The 20,654-nt window shown below is 37.4% G+C and overlaps 1 protein-coding gene across 1 annotated transcript; it reads left to right on the top strand.

Annotated features, from left to right (window-relative positions):
- Positions 1-733: 733 nt before the first annotated feature.
- Positions 734-18,757, top strand: LOC100011527 (arylacetamide deacetylase-like). The gene is made up of 5 exons (XM_001363034.4): positions 734-1,040; positions 3,527-3,749; positions 8,415-8,484; positions 12,533-12,704; positions 18,149-18,757. The coding sequence occupies exons 1-5, from the start codon at positions 903-905 to the stop codon at positions 18,755-18,757; spliced, it is 1,212 nt and encodes a 403-aa protein (XP_001363071.2). The 5' UTR covers positions 734-902.
- Positions 18,758-20,654: the final 1,897 nt, after the last annotated feature.

Raw genomic sequence — 20,654 nt, 5'->3', positions numbered from 1 at the left:
GTTTGAAGGAATTGGTGAATGAAATAATATTTGCAAAGTCTTTTGCAAAGTTTTTAAATGTTGTATAAATATAAACTGCTGCTCCTAATATCTCCAGGACCACCAGAAGCATCAGAAGAGGATGTATGCTAGACAAAGGCCTGACCCATATCTTTATTAAACTTTTTCATTGAGTTGATTTTAGTTTCCCTAACACCAAAAAGTTAGTTGCTCTGCAAACTGCCAAAACCTATTAGATGTTTACTGAGTTCAACTAAATTGAATTATACCTGATAGTCTCCTCTACTTCATTCCCCACATCTCTCACCATACCCATCATTATGTCTTCAAACTCACATGCCTGTGGGGAACTCAGACAGACAGACAGAGACAAAGATAGAAGAAAACACCCAAGACAGTAAGACAAGACAGAGCAGCTGTATAGGCATCATCAGAAACAAGATAGAGAAATAGAAATCTGGGTCAAACTGCCCAAAGTGAGACATCAGTTAAGAGGTATCAGTGAAATGAATTATCCTGGTTGTATTCATGCTAATAGTGTCTTCCATTAACTAAGAATTGTTTATCTGTTTTGTTCCAAGGTTCTATTTTTGTACTTCAAACTTGAAGTCGACAATACCTTGGACAGTACCTGGCATACTACAGGACTTTAATAAATAATTGTGAATTGAATAAGATAAGGAAGAACCATCTCTTTTGTCTTTGAGTGTTGACTTTTTTGGCAGGAAAGAAGAACCAGTGATTAATCTTCTAACTAAAAAAAAAAAAATTTTCCATTACAGGTAGTCATACTATTTGAAGGTGATCCAAATTCAAAACTTTCACCCTGTTGCTTATGTTCAGAACAAAAAGACAATGAACTTGCCTCAACCAGTTTCAGGAAGGAGTTCAGCTGAGACAACATGGGCTACAAAGCTCTGGGCACTGTGGTTGCTTTTCTTCTCCTAGCTTATTATGTATATTCACCGGTCCCAGAGAATATGGAAGAACCATGGAAAATCATATTCTTTAATTCATGCTGCAAAATCTTTGTAAAACTGGTAAGAGAAACATTCTCATTTGGAATATTTATGTATTTGTGGATTTCCAAAGATACATGCTTTCTTTTTATTACTGGCACTTGAAATAGGAATTAATTTTAATTTTTTGTTAAATCAATGAAATGATATTAATCATTTGCTTTCATGTAGTACTGCACGGAGTGATACAGTACTTGCCTAATAGACACATAGATGAGAAGTCAGACTGCTGAAATATAGAAGAATTTTGATGGTGGTGGTTATTGTTGTCAAATGTAAAAGATTCCTCTCCTCTAACCCCCATATATTTTATAATTCTTTCAGACTCGCTTTAATGTTTTCAATAACTGAAGTAACAATGACTCTCTCCATATCCCTATTTATATTTTATTTCTATCAAATGTAAAAGTTTACTCCTGTTCCTGTATTTATTTAGTGTTTGTTTAATTTTTATCTATTTAAATTCCCCTTATTACCCTATAAAAGAATTTCCTATAGAAAACACTGATTTGACATAGGAAAAGGGAGCTGACCCAAGATGTTTTAGTCTAAGGGATAAGAGTTCAAGTTGGCCCCATCCTACAGGAACTTGTGCAAATAGGCACCTAATGCTTTTTCAAGGTGAGATTACATGGAAAAGAAAGATCAAAAAGTAACTGAAGCTGCTGTGGGAGATCAAAGAACCAGTGCTAGGATCATAGATTTAAAACTAAAAGGGATCTTAAAGGCCACCGAGTTCAACTTTCTAATTTAATGATGAGGCAAGAGGGGGCAAACAGAGATCAAAGATCCAGGAAGACTAGACATTTTGTCTCACCTAAGATTCTATCATAAATCAGAGGCCACCTTGATAAAAACCAGGTGACCGCAGTCTTCACTCTCTCTTTGGGGTTTACTTACAAATCTCTCTCCATTCCAGTCAGTTTACCTTCCATTTAAGTACCAACAATTTTCCTAATATCCAGGTCTGATGTCATACACTGCCCCTTTCACTCAATTAACTCCAGTGGCTCCCTATCACTTCTAGGATGAAATAGAAAATCCTCTTTTTGGCATCCATAGCCTTTTATAGATAACCTCTCCCTAAGCTTTCCAGTCTTCTCAAATCTTATTCCCAACTCTACCCTCCCAACTTACTCTTTGATCCAGGGATGATGGCCTCTCAGCTCTTCCAAGAACAAGTCACTGCATCCCTCTGCTCAGGGCATTTTCTTTGGCTAACCCCAATATATGGCATTCTTTCCCTTCTCTTCTCTTCCTTCTGGCCTCCCTGGCTTTCTTTAAGTTCCAACTAAAATCCCACCTTTTTTTCTTTAATAAAATTCTTACCTTCTGCCTTAAAATCAATACTATGTATTGGATTGATTCTAAGGCAGAAGAATGGTAAGGACTAGGCAATGGGGGGTAAGTGACTTGCCCAAGGTCATACAGCTAAGAAGTGTCTGAGGTCACATTTGAACCTAAGACCTCCAGTCTCTGGACCTGGCTCTCAATCCACTGAGCTATCCAGCTGCCTCTAAAATCTTACCTTTTAGAGGAAGCCTTTACCAATACCTCTTCATTCTACTGCCTTCCCTCTGTTATTTCCTATGCATCCTGTATATAGCTTGATTATATGTATTTGTTTGAATATTATCTCTTCCAATATACTGTCATTAATTAATAAATATTAAGCTCCTACTATGTACATGATGCCTGAACATAGAAGGTGCTTAATGTTTATTGATTAATTGATTGATTGTTCCTTTGATCTCCCTGCTTCAAGACTCTAATCCACAAAAGTGATTTTCCCAAAATGCAAGTTTGATCATATTACCCCACATGTATTAAAATCTGATGGCTCTGATTAACTACAGAATCAAATAGGAAATCCTCTCACCTTTAAAGTCCTTCACAATTGGGTCATTATATAGAGGTGGAAAAATAGATATCTGAGAAAGAACTCTTATTTTTGTCTGTTTCTCCGGTGCTTAGCGCAACACCTCACACATAGTGCTTTGCAAAATTCTCATTGAATTACACTGAAATAAATCCGAGTCTATAACCACTGTGGTCCTTTGACATCTTTTTTTTTTTGAGAGGGGACAGTGATTCTCCAGTCATGATGTTTTCCAATCTTTTGCCCTTTAATATTTCTTAAAGATTGATCCCTGTCTTTGAAATTGTCTAAATGGAATTCATAAAATAGCATGTATGCAAATCCCCCAGGATGAAAAGGCCTGAGAGTATTGCAACCTGCATCTGTGAAGGGAGTAGTTGTATAATAATGGTCCAGTTCTTAAACTGAATTCTTCCCAGACCTGGGTGGGAGAAAGTTTTGAAATGAGAGTGAAAATCTCCTTGTTCTTATATTTCTCAATTACTTAGTAATCAAATTGGGGAGTTAGAGAAATGGAAGAATTAGTTCATGATGCCAAATTAATTTGGGTAGGAGACTTATCCTAGGTCTACATATGTCATGGTCTTACCTAAAATATTAATTCCTCTAACTTTTTGCACTCTAATAGGGTCTTCTTGTTGAAAAGCTAGGGCTGATGCACCATGGTGAATTTTTTTTAATGACAACAAATCTGCTGTATACAGCAGCAATTTCAGATGAAAATCTTACAGTGACTGATACAACATTTGTGGGTATTCCCGTACGTTTATATGTGCCAACAAAGAAGGTGAATGGGCTAAAGAGAGCTGTGATTTATATCCATGGTGGTGCTATTTCCTTTGGAAGCCCTGGTAAGTATACAATCTCCTTGGGATTATGTCTTTGGCAAGACTTATATAAATTTCTATTTTGAAATTCCTTGATCTCTGCAGAGAGAAGTCCTATAAAGAAGAGCCTGATATTTATCTGTGCCTTAAATCATTCCTTTGGAGCAAAGGTGTTTTTTTTTTTTAATTCAACTTTTTATTTGTTATTGTATTGATCTCTTTTATTTAACCACATTTATCTCTAAATATGGGGCTTTCTTTACAACCAAGCTAGAAAAACAAAAACACAAACATTTGCAAAACTAACCATCCCTCTAAAGACTTCTGTTAACAATATATTCATCATTCTATGCCTAAAGCTCCCCACCACTGAAATGGTGAATAATGAATCAATGAAAATAAGCTTTTACCATATGCTAGCTCCTGTAGGAAGAAAGTGAACATTCTCAATCCTTTTTTTTTTTCTTAAACCCTGACTTTCTGTCTTAGAAGAGATATTGATTTTAAGAGAAGAATAGTAAGGGCTAATCAATGGGGGTTAAGTGTCTTAGTCACAAGATTCAGAAGTGGGGGTGGGGGCAGCTGGGTAGCTCAGTGGATTAAGAGTCAGGCCTAGAGACAGGAGGTCCTAGGTTCAAATCTGACCTCAGACACTTCCCAGCTGTGTGACCCTGGGCAAGTCACTTGACCCCCATTGCCTAGCCCTTACCACCACTCTTCTGCCTTGGAGCCAATACAGTATTGACTCCAAGATGGAAGGTAAGGGTAAAAAAAAAAAAGACGTGTCTGGGGTCATGTTTGAACCCAGGACCTCCCATCTCCAGGCCTGGCTCTCTATCCACTAAGCCACTTAATTGTCCCTCTTGACCCTTTTCCAGCTGAAATATTGTCATAATAATTATACAGCCTCATAATAGGTATTGCTTCTACTGCTGCAGTATTTCTTCTGTTCCTCCTTTTCCTCTTCTCTTCCTCCTGCTTTTTCTTTCCCTTATCCATCTTTTCTTCCTTCTCTTTTTCCTCCTCCTTTTTGCATTTATTCCTAGTTCTTAACATTGAAGTTCAGCTTAATATAAGTCAACAAACATTTATTAAACATTTGTTAAGTGCTTACTGTTGAATGTCAGGAAACAAGTGAAACTGGGGAGGTGTGCGTTCACCCTACACCCCCACACACAAAACCAAGAAGCCATGGAGCAGACCTGTGGCAGTTGGAGTTAACTTTGCCCCAAGACAGATTGGACTGGGACCCACACACATGTGGACCCTTTGAATCAAGAAGACCTAAAAACAAGTTTAGGATTTGGGCAGGGAGAGCTCCTAGATATCAGGGAAATTCAGTGCCAAATTCCTTTAAGCAGCTGTCCATGCTTTTTTTTTCCTCAACCTTTCTCTTACCTTAGGAATGACTTTATGCTGGTATTTTTCGATTTTTAAAAATTAAATAAGTTGTGTGTCTAGCTGAGTGCTTGGGTACTAAGTAATGCACCTTAGCTGATGTGAAGTCTCAGTCAGACACCCACAATTTCAGGGGCCATTGTATTAGGAAATTAGGATACAAAGATTAAAACAAGACTCTCCTTGATGAGCTTGGTTGATAATCAGTTTATTCTGGTTGAATTTAGGTAATAATAACTTTAAGTAACAAAAGAGTAATTTTAATTTGTCTTCTTTAAAAGACTGAAAAACTGGTATCTTATGGAGTTGATATATTATTATATTGGCAGTCGAGTCCTACATTCTCTTCTCATTGCTACTACTATGTGATGAGAAACAATATACTCGACTTTTCTGTCTTTTTTCCCCTCGTCTGTAAAATAGGAATTATACTAGGTAGACATTTTGGTACCTTAAGCTATCTGATTTCATCCAAAATTTAATTTCTGTCAGGTACCAGTAGAGTACAATATCAGTGCTCCTAAACGGGAAGAAATAATACCTACTCTTAGTATCCTTAACTCGCCCAAGAAGCTAACGTCAGTGAATTCCAAACACACCCCAAATCCATTTAAATCTTTATGCTACACAAAGTCCATGCTTTCATTAACTGAAACAATTACAAATGCCATAGGAAGAAATGGATCCTCTCCAATTTTTAGTGTGTTTCTGATTGAATCGAGGCACATTTCGGAGAGCAGAAGAGATGATTTCAATAGCATCCATCAATTCCAAACATACTCTCAAACAAGTCTGTGAGCCAAGTTTTAGTCAGCTATAATCTTTGGCCACCAATCTGGACTAATTGTTGATCTAATATGTCTATCATTCATACACCAGTCAGTAAGTCAACAAATATTTACTGAACCCTTACCAGGTGCTAAGGACTGAGCTAAGAATAGGAAATACAAAGAAATGATAAACACAGACCCTGGCTTCAAGGAGCTTGGATTTTAATGGGGAGGACAACATTTAAAAAACTATAAATATATGAGACATATTTGGTGTTGCTAGGGATAAGGGCTAGTGGGGTGGGGAACTCCTACAGAAAGTAGGATTAGGGGGGCAGCTGGGTAGCTCAGTGGATTGAGAGCCAGGCCTAGAGACAGGAGGTCCTAGGTTCAAATCTGACCTCAGACACTTCCCAGCTATGTGACCCTGGGCAAGTCACTTGACCCCCATTGCCTAGCCCTTACCACTCTTCTGCCTTGGAGCCAATACACAGTATTGACTCCAAGATGGAAGATAAGGTTAAAAAAAAAAAGGAAGTAGGATTAGAACTGAGTATTTGAGAGAGTAAGAGCCAGAAGTAAAGAAGTAAAACTAGGTGGCTTGATGGATAGACATCCAGACCTGGAGATGTGATGTCCTGGATTCAAATGTGGTCTCAGACACTTCCTAGCTGTGTGACAAGCTACTTAATCCCAACTGCTTCGCACTTACTGCTCTTCTACCTTGGAACTGATAGTATTGCTTCTAAGACAGAAGGTAAGATTTTTTTTTTATTGGAGGAAGTGAATTTGAGGCAAAGAAGGCATCCAGAACAAAGGAATAGAATCAGAAGACAGAATATCATATGTGTGCAGGTATGACATGGGGGCCAAATTTGGATCATAACTCAATTGTTATATAATATCTCAGAGCTTCTTCTCATTCATTTCAAAGACTACAAAATAAAAGCATTATGACATTGTCAAGAATAGGTATCTGGCACTGTGATTAGGGGAGAGATCATTTGGATATGATATTCTGCCCTCTGATTCTGTACAGGGCCAATGTAGCTGGATCCCAAAGCCAATTCAGGTCATGTCAACAAATATTTATTAAATACTGACTATGTGCCAGGCACTGGGTTAAACATTGGAAATAAAAAAACATGAAAGACAGTCCTTACCCTCAAGACACTTATATCCTAGTGCAAGTGAGATAGCAAAGAGGGAGAAGAAAGAATGATAGAACTTTGGGAAACATTCAAATGGATTTAATCTGGGTATAGTTCCATCAAAAGGGAATAAGGCGAAATAGCTAGTTGGCTCTAAGAGTGGGGAGGGAAGAGGGAAGGGAAAGAAAATGAATCATGTAAACTTGGAAAAATATTTTATAAAGAAAATTTTAAAGGAATGAGGAATAGTCATATACATAAGAGTCAAAGCAGTAAAGAATAGTAATTTCAAAAATTAGTAAGAAATAATATCTAAAAGGAAAAACACATCAACAAATAGAGACCTGGGAAATGCTTTATCATCCCAGAGGCCAGAAAAGTCCAGATTACTTACCTTGGATCAGAATCCGAGTTCTGATATACACTAAAGGGAAAAAGAATTAGCCAACAGACATCTTAAGATGGAGTCTAATAATTTTATTAGCATTTTTAATTATCAGAGATAGCAATCTGTAATTCTGTCCTATGGTTGCAGAGATATTTTCATGCCATTATTCCTTATACAATTGCTATAGCCCTTCTCTACTTTCCCATGGAAGAAATTCCCTTCCTACTATTCTGACTTTTTCTCCAGTATGTCAGTTTCATGGCCGGACACTGCTTGACTGATGTCCTTGCAGCTAAAACTACCTCTCTGAAACACTTTTCTCCATCTGTACTCCTACTGCCAATATCCTGGTTGCTAGATCTCTTTTTCCAACGTGTGACAGTCACAAATACAATTATAATTTTTAACCATACTTTTCCCTTAAAAGAATTGGAAAGCTTTAGATTCTTGTACCCAGGATGACAACCTACCTGGATGGAATCTTGGATATTAAATTTCTAGGGCATTTACAGAGGTTTCAGAAAAATCTAAAATTCCAACCAACTTTCCAAGATATCTGAGGAAAAAAATGGTGGCAAATGACACACCACTGGATGCTGTCAAAATGATTGACATCAAAAAAAATTTAAAGGATTTTTAAGTACTTTGTTCCAAGCATTGTGCTAAGCTCTTCTATTGAGCATAACATCCTCTAAGCTACCCACTGATGAAAGGTCTGGAAGTTGGGGTGTGAGATGAGCCAGGAAGTGGTCCACACAAAACTTTGGCAAATCCCAATGGCCTCTCCCCTAATTCCAGTGCCAGGCTCCTATTCTGGAGAATTTGTCATAATGCTTTCATTTTGTAGTCTTTGATTCAAATGAGAAAAAGCTCTGGGCTAATGTATAACAATTGAGTTACAATCCACATTTGGTCCTCATGTCACAACTGTACATTCTATCTTTGTTGGCCAATGTCATTAATTTGATACCTTTCCTTTTAGCAATGCTGCCTTATGATGTGCTGGCAAGAAATTTAGCAGGCAGACTGGATGCAGTCGTTGCATCATCTGAGTAAGAGAAAAAAATTTCTTTTAAAATGCTGGGGTTTGTTTTGTTTTGGCCAAGGGGGCAGAGAGGAACTCATTCTTTACCTATGTACCAAATTATAGCCATGCCCCATTATTTTCACTAAGGTTTCTTTTGTGCTTCAAAAGCTATTATGCATCTTCCAGGGAAAATTATTTATGCTACCATTTTCCTTCTGTGAAATGGGACATAGAGGGATAATTGTTAGCATGTAACCCTCCACTATGAATATGCTTATCATTTCCAAGATATGGGAACCTCCCAATTCAAAGGAACGCAGAGCTGGAAGAGACTTTAGAATCTCTTTAGCCTAGAGCAGCTAATTGGCTTAGTGGATATAGAATGCCAAGCCTGAAGAGGGGAGATCTTGGGTTCAAATTTGACCTCAGATACTTCCTAGCTGTGTGACCCTGACACTTGAAACCAAGTACTGAGCATTGATTCTAAGGCAGAAGTTGAGGGGTGTATGTGTGTATATATGTGTGTGTGTGTGTGTTTTAAAAGAAGTTATCTAGTTCAACTCATCCCCCTCATTTTAGATTTGGGAAACCTGAAATCCAAAGAGACTAAGTGATTTGGCAAGATCAGACAGATAATAAGTGACAGAGACAGGATTTGAACTAGAATGGGTGAATCCAAACCCAGTGGCATTACCACATTATCTTCGATTCTGGGAAACTCCAAGAGCTTATAAGCATTAGCCATTTTGGTGAGTAAACAATAAAAAGGGGGAAAAAACTTAGCTAATTCCTGGTGTAAGGACCCCTTCTAGAGAAAAATGGAATTTTATGGGGTCTTCAACACCAGACAAGAAAGGGATCTTGTGGAATAAGAGGGGTGGCCCAAGAGGCCCTACAGCCATGACCAGAGTAGCTCAGAATCTTTGATAAATCTTGCAACTATCCAACTCATCCCAAGTTTCTTCCAATATCATAAGTAAATTTTTCTTGGTTTCTTCCTCTGTCGTGGTGGCTCTGGCATGGTTTTGTATCAGTTAAAATTAATATCCAATTTGTCACAAAGGTCCTTCCTTATTATCCTGAACTGCCAAATTAGACCTTGAGAGCAACAAGTTGGGTTACTGAGAATGGATGATTTGCCTGTTGTCTGTGGCTTTTCATTAGAATATAATTCATGTGTGTTTTAATACTTAGAACCCCAACCCTAACTACCCCTTATAACAATTCCTATCAAAAAGAGAAAGAGTAAAGCTGCCACTATTTAAGCATTATAAGATGGAAAGAGCTCCATTTCATCACTAAATTTCTAAATATTTCACTAAAACAAAATCTAAAGTTGCCTTTGAATCTTTGAACATTTTCCCCATGGATGAAGGTGTCTAGAGAAGAAAGATCTTAGAGATCTTGTAGTCCAACCCTTTCACTTTATAGATGAGGAACCTGAGACTCAGAGAGGTCACCCTGGTCACATGTGGCAGGGCCTCGAACAGATAATTGAAGATTTGCTCTGTCCTGGCCCTATGAATACATCTCTTTGAGGGTGACAATAATCATTGAGGAAGCAGGAAGAATCCTGCTCCAAGTGCTGTCCAAAGAATCATCAGGATGCAGCAGCCAGATGGCACAGTGGATGGAGTATGGGACCTGGAGTAAGACTCGACCTCCTGAGTTCAAATCTGCTCTCATAGTACTAGTTCTGTGATTGGGGACAAGTCACTTAACCCTGTTTGCCTCAGTTCTTCTCTAAGACAAGCTGGAGAAGGAAATGGCCAACCACTCCAGTACCTTTGCCAAGAAAACCCCAAATGGGGTCAACAAAGTCGGACACAACTGAACCAACTGAACAACCACAAAAGAATCTTATAAGATTCCAATTTTTCTGTGTTTTCAACCTCCCATTTATGCTCTAAATGTGTGTTATATGTATGTTGTTTGCATGTTGTCTCTCCCCATTCAACTGTGAGTACCTTGAAGGCAGGGATCCTTTTTGCCTCTCTTTTTAGCCCTAGAGCTTGGCACAGTGCTTGGCACATAATTAAAGATTAATAAATACTTTTGATTAACTTACTGACTTCCTATCCAAAGGCTTTTCTATAGTGACTTTAGGACTTCTTGTTTCCAGATTCAGACTTCAGGCTCCTAGATGAAAGGATTATTTAGGAAATAATAGCCATTTGCTATTTCCACCACACATTTTGTTTAAAAGAGTAAACAAATTTTCACGTTTATGGTGGAAAATATCTCAGAATAAAATAATTTTAGGTGCCCAAGACATTTTAAAAGTAGAAGCTTAAAGGGATATGGCAAGAGCCAATGGAAATACTATCAACTAATCCTTAAGGAGCTACAGATGGGTCCTGATGATCTCTTACTTCTTTGAAAAGCATATGAAGAGGGGACAGCTAGGTGATTCAGTGGATTGAAAGTCAAGTCTAGAGAGAGGAGGTCCTGAGTAAGAGTTAAAAAAAAAGCATATAAAGAGAGACCTTGAAGAGCTAGGAGTCCAGGAAGGAGGAGCTGGGCATTGAAAGAGGATTCAAGGCATTTAATATATGTTAGAGAAAGTATTATTGGCTTTTCTAGCCATTATAGACAATTGCCTTAAAGGAATGAGGCAAATCATTTAAGCCATTAAATTTAATCCTACTATGCAGTAATTTAATTCAAGAGTTTCATTATTAATGATATTTATCACTACTATTCCTACTTTTTGTAATAAATGATCCTCTGCAAACCTGAGAATGCTATAAAATGTTGGCCATTATTATTTATTTTAAAGTTCTTACTTTCCATCTTAGAATCAATGCTGTGTATTGGTCACAAGGTTGGTAAGAACTAGGTTAATTTACTTGCCACAGGTCACACAGCTAGAAAATATCTGAGGCCAGATTTGAACCCAGGATCTCCCATCTCCACATATGGCTTTCAATCCACTGGGCCATCTAACTACTCCCATTAGTCATTATTTTTGGGGGGTTTTTTAATTTTTATTCATTTAATTAATTAATTTAGAATATTTTTCCATGGTTACATGACTTACATTCTTTCCCTCCCTTCTTCCTTCCCCACCTTCCATATCCAATGCACAATTCCACTGGGTTTTACATGTGTCCCTGATCAAGGCCTATTTCCATATTATTGATAAGAGTCTACATCTCCAATAATAGCCCCATTGACCCATGTGATCAATGCAGTTGTTTTTCTTCTGTGTTTCTACTCCCATAGTTATTGATGTGGATAGCATTAGTCACTACTATTGACCTAAGATTTGGGAGATTTTCTGGTCTAAAGTCTTTAGAAATCTGCCTGAGGCACAGAGTAAATGACTTTCCCAAATTATGAACCAGTATGTGTCAAAGATTAGATCTTCCCCTACATTTTCCTTAAGTTGTGGTCAACTTTCTAGCCATTATATAGTTGGTGGCCTCTAAGACATGTTGTCATTATGTGTATAATGTATGTAATTTAATTTATACCTATTTGAGTAAGAAGCAATTTGGGAGGAATCTACCTATAAGAAGACATATTTGATTGTGGAATTGTGACTTGAAGAAACTTTTAAAATGGAATTTATATGCTATTTCTTCCCTGCAGACAAACATAATAATAAAAACTGATAGGTTTTTAAGGTTTGCAAAGCATTTTGCCAATGTTATTTCATTTCACAAAAGCCCTGGGAGTTAGGCCCTTTTAACATAGTCATTTTATAGGCAAGAAAACTGAGGCAGACCAATGTTAAGAGATTTGTCTAGGACTAAATAGCTAGGAAGTATCTGAAGCTAGATTTGAACTCAAGTCTTCCTAATTTCAGGTGCCCTGCTTTATCCACTGCACCCCGAGGTGCCTCACAAGTGCCATTTTGCTGATTTAGAAGTATTTAGGTCCCCAGGCTCAGCTTTCTATAGGGTTCTTCCCCGACACACTTTCCATTTTAAAATGGAAGCCAGTGGAAAATAGTTTAACATGAATTTCACCATGGGACACTGGTATTCCCCCAACTGATGATCTTTTATGAAGAGATGCTTACATAATCAAAATGACAATCATGTAATCAATGTTTTGTTATCTTATAGCTACAGACTTACACCTAAATATCGCTATCCAGCTCAGTTGGAAGATATCCTCAGCATGACCAAGTTCTTTCTACAGGATGAAATTCTGGCAAAATATGGTGTCGATCCCAGCAGAGTATGCATTTCAGGAGACAGCGTCGGGGCAACCGCAGCAGCAATAGTAACTCAAATTGTAAGATGTTTTGAATTTTTAACTATTCCAGTTAGAATCACTTTTTTATGTTCTGTATTTTAAATGATAATGATATAGTAGAAAGAATGCTGGTCTTTGGAATCAGAAGACTTGGATTCAAACTTCAATTCTTTTACATTTGTGTGGCTCTCTTTGGAAAAATCAGTGGATTTCTGGGTCTCATTGTCCACGTCTGCAAAACAAGAGAAGATTGGAATAGATCAGTGGACTTCAAAATGTAGTTCTAGAACCCCTGCAGATCTCTGAGACTTTTTTCAGGGACTCTATAAGGCCCAAACTATTTTTATAATAATAATTTTCTTATTTCTAATATGGCAAGTATTAATAAATGACATGCACTTATGCAAAAATTCTTTAGATGTTGATGGTTCTTCAATAATTTTTAAGAGTATAAAGAAGTTCTAGGATAAAAGAAAAAGTTTGAGAACTGCTGAACTAGGTGAATATTCAATTTCTTCACATCTAAAATCTTAAATTCCCAAATTTCCCTCTCATGTTGATTCTTTTTTTTACCCTAGCACAGTCTACAAATGTTTCTATTATTTCCCATTTTCTTAAATTTGCCCCCCTTTACTCATAAGCCATGTATATGAAAATTAACTGAATCACTCATTATATATGGAGCTCTGAAAGTCTCCAAAAAGTCATCAGTCTCTTTGGTGCTCTTGAAACTATCTTTCTTCATACTCACATTTCTCTAACTATTAATTAATATAAGATCTGTCTCTGTCTCTTAACATGAAACTGTTCCCAATCAAAGAAGACATAGTTGACAATGAAGTCTGAGTTCTCAAATGTGTACTTGAAATCTAGAAATCATTTTCTCTCCTAAAATGTCCAAATCCCAGCTGAAGGAAGGGTGTCTTCATAGTTTATATTCCAACAAAGGATTTATGTCTACTGGCATTAGGCACCAGAACATCAGTATCTTGCATCCTTTGATAATTAAAATCTCTTCCTTTTCACAAAAAGATGTTTTCTTCTCTTTTGGGAATAGGTTCTAAATGTATGAATGCTCTAAAAGAAGATGGTATTTCTTACATTCTGATGCTGTCAGGGCTTCAGCTGTAATAAAAAAGTCCATCACCTAGTATCTTGTGAAACTTATATCACGACAGATTTTTCCTTCTTTCTTTCTTCCATCTGTCCTTCCTCCCTTCCTTTCTTTTTCTTTCTTCTTTTTTCTCTTTTTCTTTCTCTTCCTATCTCTTTTTTCTTTTTCCTTTCTTTTCTTTTTCTTTCTATCTTTCTTCCTTTTTCTTTCTCTATTTTTCTTTATTTTTTCTTTCTTTTTTATCATGAAACTTCATTAATGATCCCTTCATTCTTAAGTTTCTGTCTTCTCTAACTCAGTTTAGCTTACAGGCTGTAAATAGTCATTGATATACCTCTGTTTAGCTGAGTGAGGTTGACCCTCACCCTCCTGAATAATGATACTTGCCTTTCATTCTCTTTGTCTCCCAAAGGTTTCCAGATGTTTTTTCTAAAAAGTGCATTTCTTGGAAAAGAACAATTTCAACCACAAGTTAAATGAGGTTTTTAAACAAATCTCAAATTTAATTTAATGATCATAGACTAATTATATTTAATGAGTTACAATGGTTTGAATTAAATTTCAAAAGTTTACTTTTTAAGTTTATTTAATTTTTAAAAGAAGAAATGTACATACTAAATATTAGATTTAGTCTAGTCTTTTTGCATTCTTTAAGAAGACATTCTCAATACTGGCATTACCATCTCCCTGCAATTCTTTGGGTCTGCTTTTGAGAGTGTTTTAAGTCAAAATGAACTTTTTCTCTCTTAGAAGTAGGAAAACATTCTGAACAGACAGTTGAGAAGTGCCTGATGCGTTGACTGATGAATAAATGTATATTATAATATTTACAGGTGATGGGGTGATCCTGAAGTCAAAAATAAACCCAAGATGCAAGTTTTAATCTACTCAATTTTACAAATGCTTCATACAGACTTGGCATCCTAAAGGGAAAATGAACATGGTCTAATATTCTTAAAGATGCTGTTATTGAAATTAATAGTTGATTACAATTGACTAATCTTTTGAGCAGGCCTTGGCAGCCTTCCAAATTTAGCCATCTCAAATTGTCAAGTGGAGTATTCTGCTTCCTGAGAGGTTTAAAAATATATATGTCTATACCAAACCAATTTATGGAAGTTCCAAGATAGTAGAAAGGTTTCCAGAAATTGTGGATCATAGAGCAGCCCCCTCATAGACAGATGATTCAACAATGGACCAACTACCATTAATTTACATCCTCACCTATGAACAAGATATCCTAAGAGATGATGGGCTTATTTATGTTTCTTGCCTACGCAGCAATGGCGCCCAAGTTGTCCATGACCATGTTGAAGCTGCATTCCATGGATCTCTCTTCTTTAATAAGACTCCCTTTACTTACATGTTAGTTTTAATGTAGTAAATCTATATCTTAGTGGGCTAAATGAGAATTTATAAAGAACATGTGTATATATGCAATCTGCTCATTATGAATGATTTGTTTTAAGACTTCATTTGTAAACAGTTTAAAACTCAGAACATTCTTTCTAATGGAAACAGTATTGTACAATGGGGATTTGGAGGTAGGTGGATGTGTAAGTTTCTCTATCCAGTTCAGAAAAGCCCAATCAATGGTTAGTGCTCCTTGCTCTATAGAAACTAATAAGTGCATGCAATTGAGCTTTTCTAGGGAAAAGTGTATAAATGGAGATTTTGAACCTTTGACATCATTCCCCAGAAGCCCGTAGTATTTCCCCAAATTCCCTATTATCTTGCCAACATGGAGGAGCAGGAGAGATTATAGGGAATTTGGGGAAATACTACGGGCTTCTGGGGAATGAAGTCAAAGTTCAAAATCTCCATTTACAAAAAAAGAATTAAAAATTTCCCAGCAGGGTTTGTAAGAATATGTTTCATTTCAGTGCTGTGCTATTTAGCCTTGCTTTCCTACCTGGTACTCCAGGTACCAGCCAGGAGACAGCTCATATCTTGAGATCCTAGACTTCAGAGCCAGACCTAATTTCTCTACTCCTTGGCCATCCTCATACCATGCTACTGGCAGGGATGAAAAAGAGGAAAGTTTAACATTATTTGCTCCTATTTCTCCCCCAGGAACTGCCTCATTCCTTGCTTTCATCTCTCCTGGGCTGGCAACCCTAAGCCTCATAAGCAATGAGTGTTCCACAGGGACCTGTATCTGCCTGGGAACAGAGAATATCTGCTAAAGGCTTCCTCCTTTAAGTCATTGGAGAAGCCACGAGATCAGAGAACTGGGACTACAGCAGCTGCCTGGCCTCTCTTGCCATGCACCAATGGCGCTTAATCATAGATCTCTATGCTGAAGCAAAACAAATCCTAAAAGCCAGCTTCCACTTTCCTTTTGGAAATACCCTCTCAACTAACAACTCCCTCTCTCCCTTTCTCACAAACGTACTGGCAGATACAGACTGAATCTTGGGATGGAGTGGAGTGACGCCTCCATTGGGAATCCATTGCCCTGGATGTGACTGTCCGTCCTGCAATGAGTACATCCATGAGCTTCATTGACATTTCACCTCTTCAGATCTGCTTCTTTATCTAGAGAATGAGGGGTTGGACTAAGTGACCTCTAAGGCACGGATTCTTATCCACTGTGTGTTCATGGAACCCTTTGGGCAGCCTGATGAAGCACATGAAGCTCTTCTCAGAATCAGGTTTTCAAAGGCAGAAAACAAAATGTAAAGAATTACAAGGAAGCCAATTAGAGTGAACCACAGTTAGCAATTTTTTGAAGTTCATGGAGCCCATGTTCAGAACCCATGTATTAATATACTTAGGGTTGAACTAGTCTGACCACAAAGCCTTACGAGCAATTTCTTCTACGACAAATCCAATAATGGTCATCCAGGCTCTCTGCCTTTAGGCTTCCTTCTGGTGATAGAGATCTGGTGACCAGGACAGGATGCCCATTCCACTTTGGAATAGTTTAGAGAGCTTTTCCTGGCAAAACTGGCCAGGTGTTATATGAAATGGACGATGGGTAGCATCACCCAATTTGCTTTGCTAAGTGTTTGGGAAGAATGCTTTGTACTGATTCTGTTAAGTCTTTCTTAGACTTAGTGCCACCACTTCTCCTTTGATCAGAAACTCCCTCCTTTGAGGCTGTGTCCCCATTTGGTATTCTTCAAAGCTCAGGGCCCTGGGTGGATGTCCTAAATCATTGTGTAACAACTAGAGAAAGGCTAGTGTACCTGAGGTCTGCTTTATACTTCTAGCAGTGTATTCCATTCACTCAGTGGATGTTCAAGGACTCCTTAGTACACCAGACCTCAGAGAGTCTTGAAATTTCAGAATTGGAAGAGACTTCCAAGGTCATTGAGATAAGATTATATTTGAAAGGTATATGGCATCTTCCTCACACACCCATAACAATATGAGTTCCTGAAGGGCAAGAACCAGGTTTGTTTGGGACTTTTTAAAAAATATTCTTTGGATCCCCAGCATTAACACCGTGCCTAGCTAATAGTGACTTTTTGATATATTGTTGTAGTTTCATAGCTAGTATTTTATTTAGAATTTTTGCATCCATATTCATTAATAAAATTAGTCTATAATTTGTTTTCTCTATTTTTGTTCTTCCTGATTTAGGCATCAGAACCATATCTGTTTTATGAAAGGAGTTTGCTAAAATACCTTTACCTATTATTTAAAATTTATTTATTTAATATCAGAATGAGTTGATCTTTTCATGTCTAATAGAATTCATTTGTGAATCCATCTGGTCCTGATGCCTTTTTTTAGGAAATTAATTTATAACCTGTTCAATTTCTTTTCCTAAAATAGTTATTAAGATATTTTATTTCCTCTTCTGGTAGTCTAGAGGGTTTGTTTTCTTTAAGTAAAGTAAGAAATCCATTCTAATCTTTTGGGTTTCACTAGATCACTGGAGTTTGTTGCCTCCAAACAGCCATGATCCTGGTCTTTCTGAGAGAGGTTGCCAATAACCCTCCTGAGTAGTGATTTCTGCCTTTCACTCTCCTCTTCTCCCAGAGGCTTCCAGATAATTTCTTTTCTAAAAATTTCCTTTCACAGAAAAGAATAATTTCTGCCACAAGTTTAAACAAGGTTCTTAAATAAATCTCAAATTGTATTGCACTGGTTTAAAATAAATTTTAAAGCTTTTACATTTAATTTTAAATATATATATATAATGACTATTGAAGTTAGTCTAGTCTTTTTGCATTCTTTAAGAAGACATTCTCAGTACTGACATTACCATCTCCCTGCATTTCCTTAGGCCTGGTTTTGAGGATGTGTTAAGTCAAAATGAACTCTTTCTCTCTTAGAAGTAGAAAAACATTCTGAATAGGAAGTTGCAAAATGCTTGATTCATTGACTGATTGATTAATGTATATTCTAATATTTACAGATAATGGCTGATCCTGAAGTCAAAAATAAACTCAAGATGCAAGCTTTAATTTACCCATTTTTACAAATGTTTCATACAGACTCGCCATCCTATAGGGAAAATGAACATGGTCTTTTTTTAACAAAGCCACTGTTAATGAAACTGATGACTGAAGGCTTTGCCACTGATGAATCTCTTGAGCAGGCCTTTGCAGCCAACCAACACATACCTGCCAAATTTAGCCATCTCTTCAAGTTTGTCAACTGGAGTGCCCTGCTTCCTGAGAAGTTTAAAAAAAATCATCTTTATACCAACCCAACTTATGGAAATTCCAAAATGCTAGAAAGGTTTCCAAATATTGTGGATCACAGAGTCTCGCCTTTATTGGCAAATGATTCAATATTGAGCCAACTACCATTAACTTACATCCTCACCTGTGAGCATGATATCTTAAGAGATGATGGTCTCATGTATGCTGCTCGCCTGCGCAACAATGGAGTCCAAGTTGTCCATGACCACGTTGAGGATGGATTCCATGCAAGTATCTTCTTCATTACGGCTCCTTTTGATTTACGTGTTAGCTTTAAGATAGTAAATCTATACCTTAATGGGATAAATGAGAATCTGTAAAGAATTTGCAAACATGCAATCTGCTCATTAGGAATGATTTCCTTTAAGAATTCATTTGCAAATCATTTGAAACTCAGAAAGAACATGCCATCCAATGGAAAGGGTTGGGGAGAGGAGGGTGAGTTTCTCAGTCCAAACTAGAGAAGTCCATCTGATAGATAGTATTAGAAACCTTATGGAAACTAATTTGAGTATAAGTATGCATTTCTGGGGGAAAGCATTCAAAATTCCAAAGTGTGGTTGTAAGGAACACATCTCCCAGTACTTTCTTGTCTCAGCTTCCTTCTCCTAACTTAAGAAGTCCTGCCCTGGGATGGCGGCTTCAGACCCAGACCTAATTTCACTACTCCCTGGCCAATTTCATGCCATGCTATTAGCTGAGATGCAAAAGGGAAAATTTTAACATCACCTGCTCCTATCCCTCCTGTGGGGTTGACTCATTCCTTGCTTCTACCTCTCCTTTGCTCCATAAACAGTGAGTGGCCATGGTACCTTCCAGGAAACAGAAAACATTTGCTAAATGTTCACTCCAACTATTCCTGGGACAAGTCATAATATCAGAGAGCAGCTGCCTGGCCTCTCTTGCCTTGCACCAAGGATGCTCATCCCAAATCTTTATTTTGAAATAAAACAATCCTAAAAGCCAACTTCCACATTCACTTTGGAAATTTTCATCTTATCTAATAACTCCTCTGTCCCTTCCTCACCAACACATTGATAGATATAAATTAAATCCTAGAAAATAAAGGTCAGAACACACCATGATCAATGGATTGGATCAACTCGATTGGACATCCATTGCCCTGGATGTGCATGTCAATCCTACACTGAGTACCTCTGTGAGTTGGTCAGTATTTTACTTCTCCAGATTTCAGGTTTTTTTCACCTATAAATGAGAGTTTAGACTAGATTATCTGTAAGGCAAGAATTCTTAACTTCTTTGTGTTCATAATCCTCTTTGGGCAGTCTGAGGAAGTCCATGAACCCATTCCCAGAATCAGATTTTCAAATGTAGAAAACAAATGCAAAGGATTACAAGGAAGCCAATTATAATGATCTGTAGTTACCATTTTTTTTTGAAGTTCATAGAGCCCACATCCAAAATATGTATGCCAATGTCCTCATAGTTGAACCAGTCCAATAACTCACCAAACTAGGAATGTCCTCTACAGCATATCCAATAATGGTCATCCAGTCTCTGCATTAAGACTTCTGATAATATATATAACCCAGATTGAATTGCTTGTCAACAAGAAAGAAAAAGGGATGGAGACAATATGGATCATATAACTTCAGAAAATGTATATAGAAATTTGTCATTAAAAAAATCCAAATTAAAAAAAAAGATTTCTGATGATAAGAGCAGCTAGATAGCAAAATGAATAAAGTACCAGACCTGGAGTCAGGATGATCTGGGTTCAAATCTAACCTCAGACACTTCCTAACTGGATGACCTTAGCAAGTCACTTAATCCTGTTTACTTATCTTTTGCCCTTCTATGTTAGAGTTGCTACCTAGGCAAAAAGTGAGAGGTTTTTTTTAAGGATAGTGATAGAGGGGGCAGCTGGATAGCTCAGTGGACTGAGATCCAGACCTAGAGATGGGAGGTCCTGGGTTCAAATCTGGCCTCAGACACTTCCCAGCTGTGTGACCCTGGGCAAGTCACTTGACCCCATTGCCTAGTCCTTACCAGTCATCTGCCTTGGAGCCAATACACAGTATTGACTCCAAGATGGAAGGTAAGGGTTTAAAAAAAAGATAGTGATAGAGACCTAGTTCTCAGGAGAAGATACTCATTCAACTTTGGAAGAGTTCTACTTGTTGGAGAGCTTTTTCTGACAAAATTGTCCAGGTGTTATGTGAAATGAATGAAGGTTAGCTGGCATCAAACAATTTA

The sequence above is a fragment of the Monodelphis domestica genome, chromosome 8 (genome assembly GCF_027887165.1).
Source record: "Monodelphis domestica isolate mMonDom1 chromosome 8, mMonDom1.pri, whole genome shotgun sequence".
Taxonomy (NCBI): domain Eukaryota; kingdom Metazoa; phylum Chordata; class Mammalia; order Didelphimorphia; family Didelphidae; genus Monodelphis; species Monodelphis domestica.
This window is presented reverse-complemented; position numbering and strand designations above follow the sequence as displayed.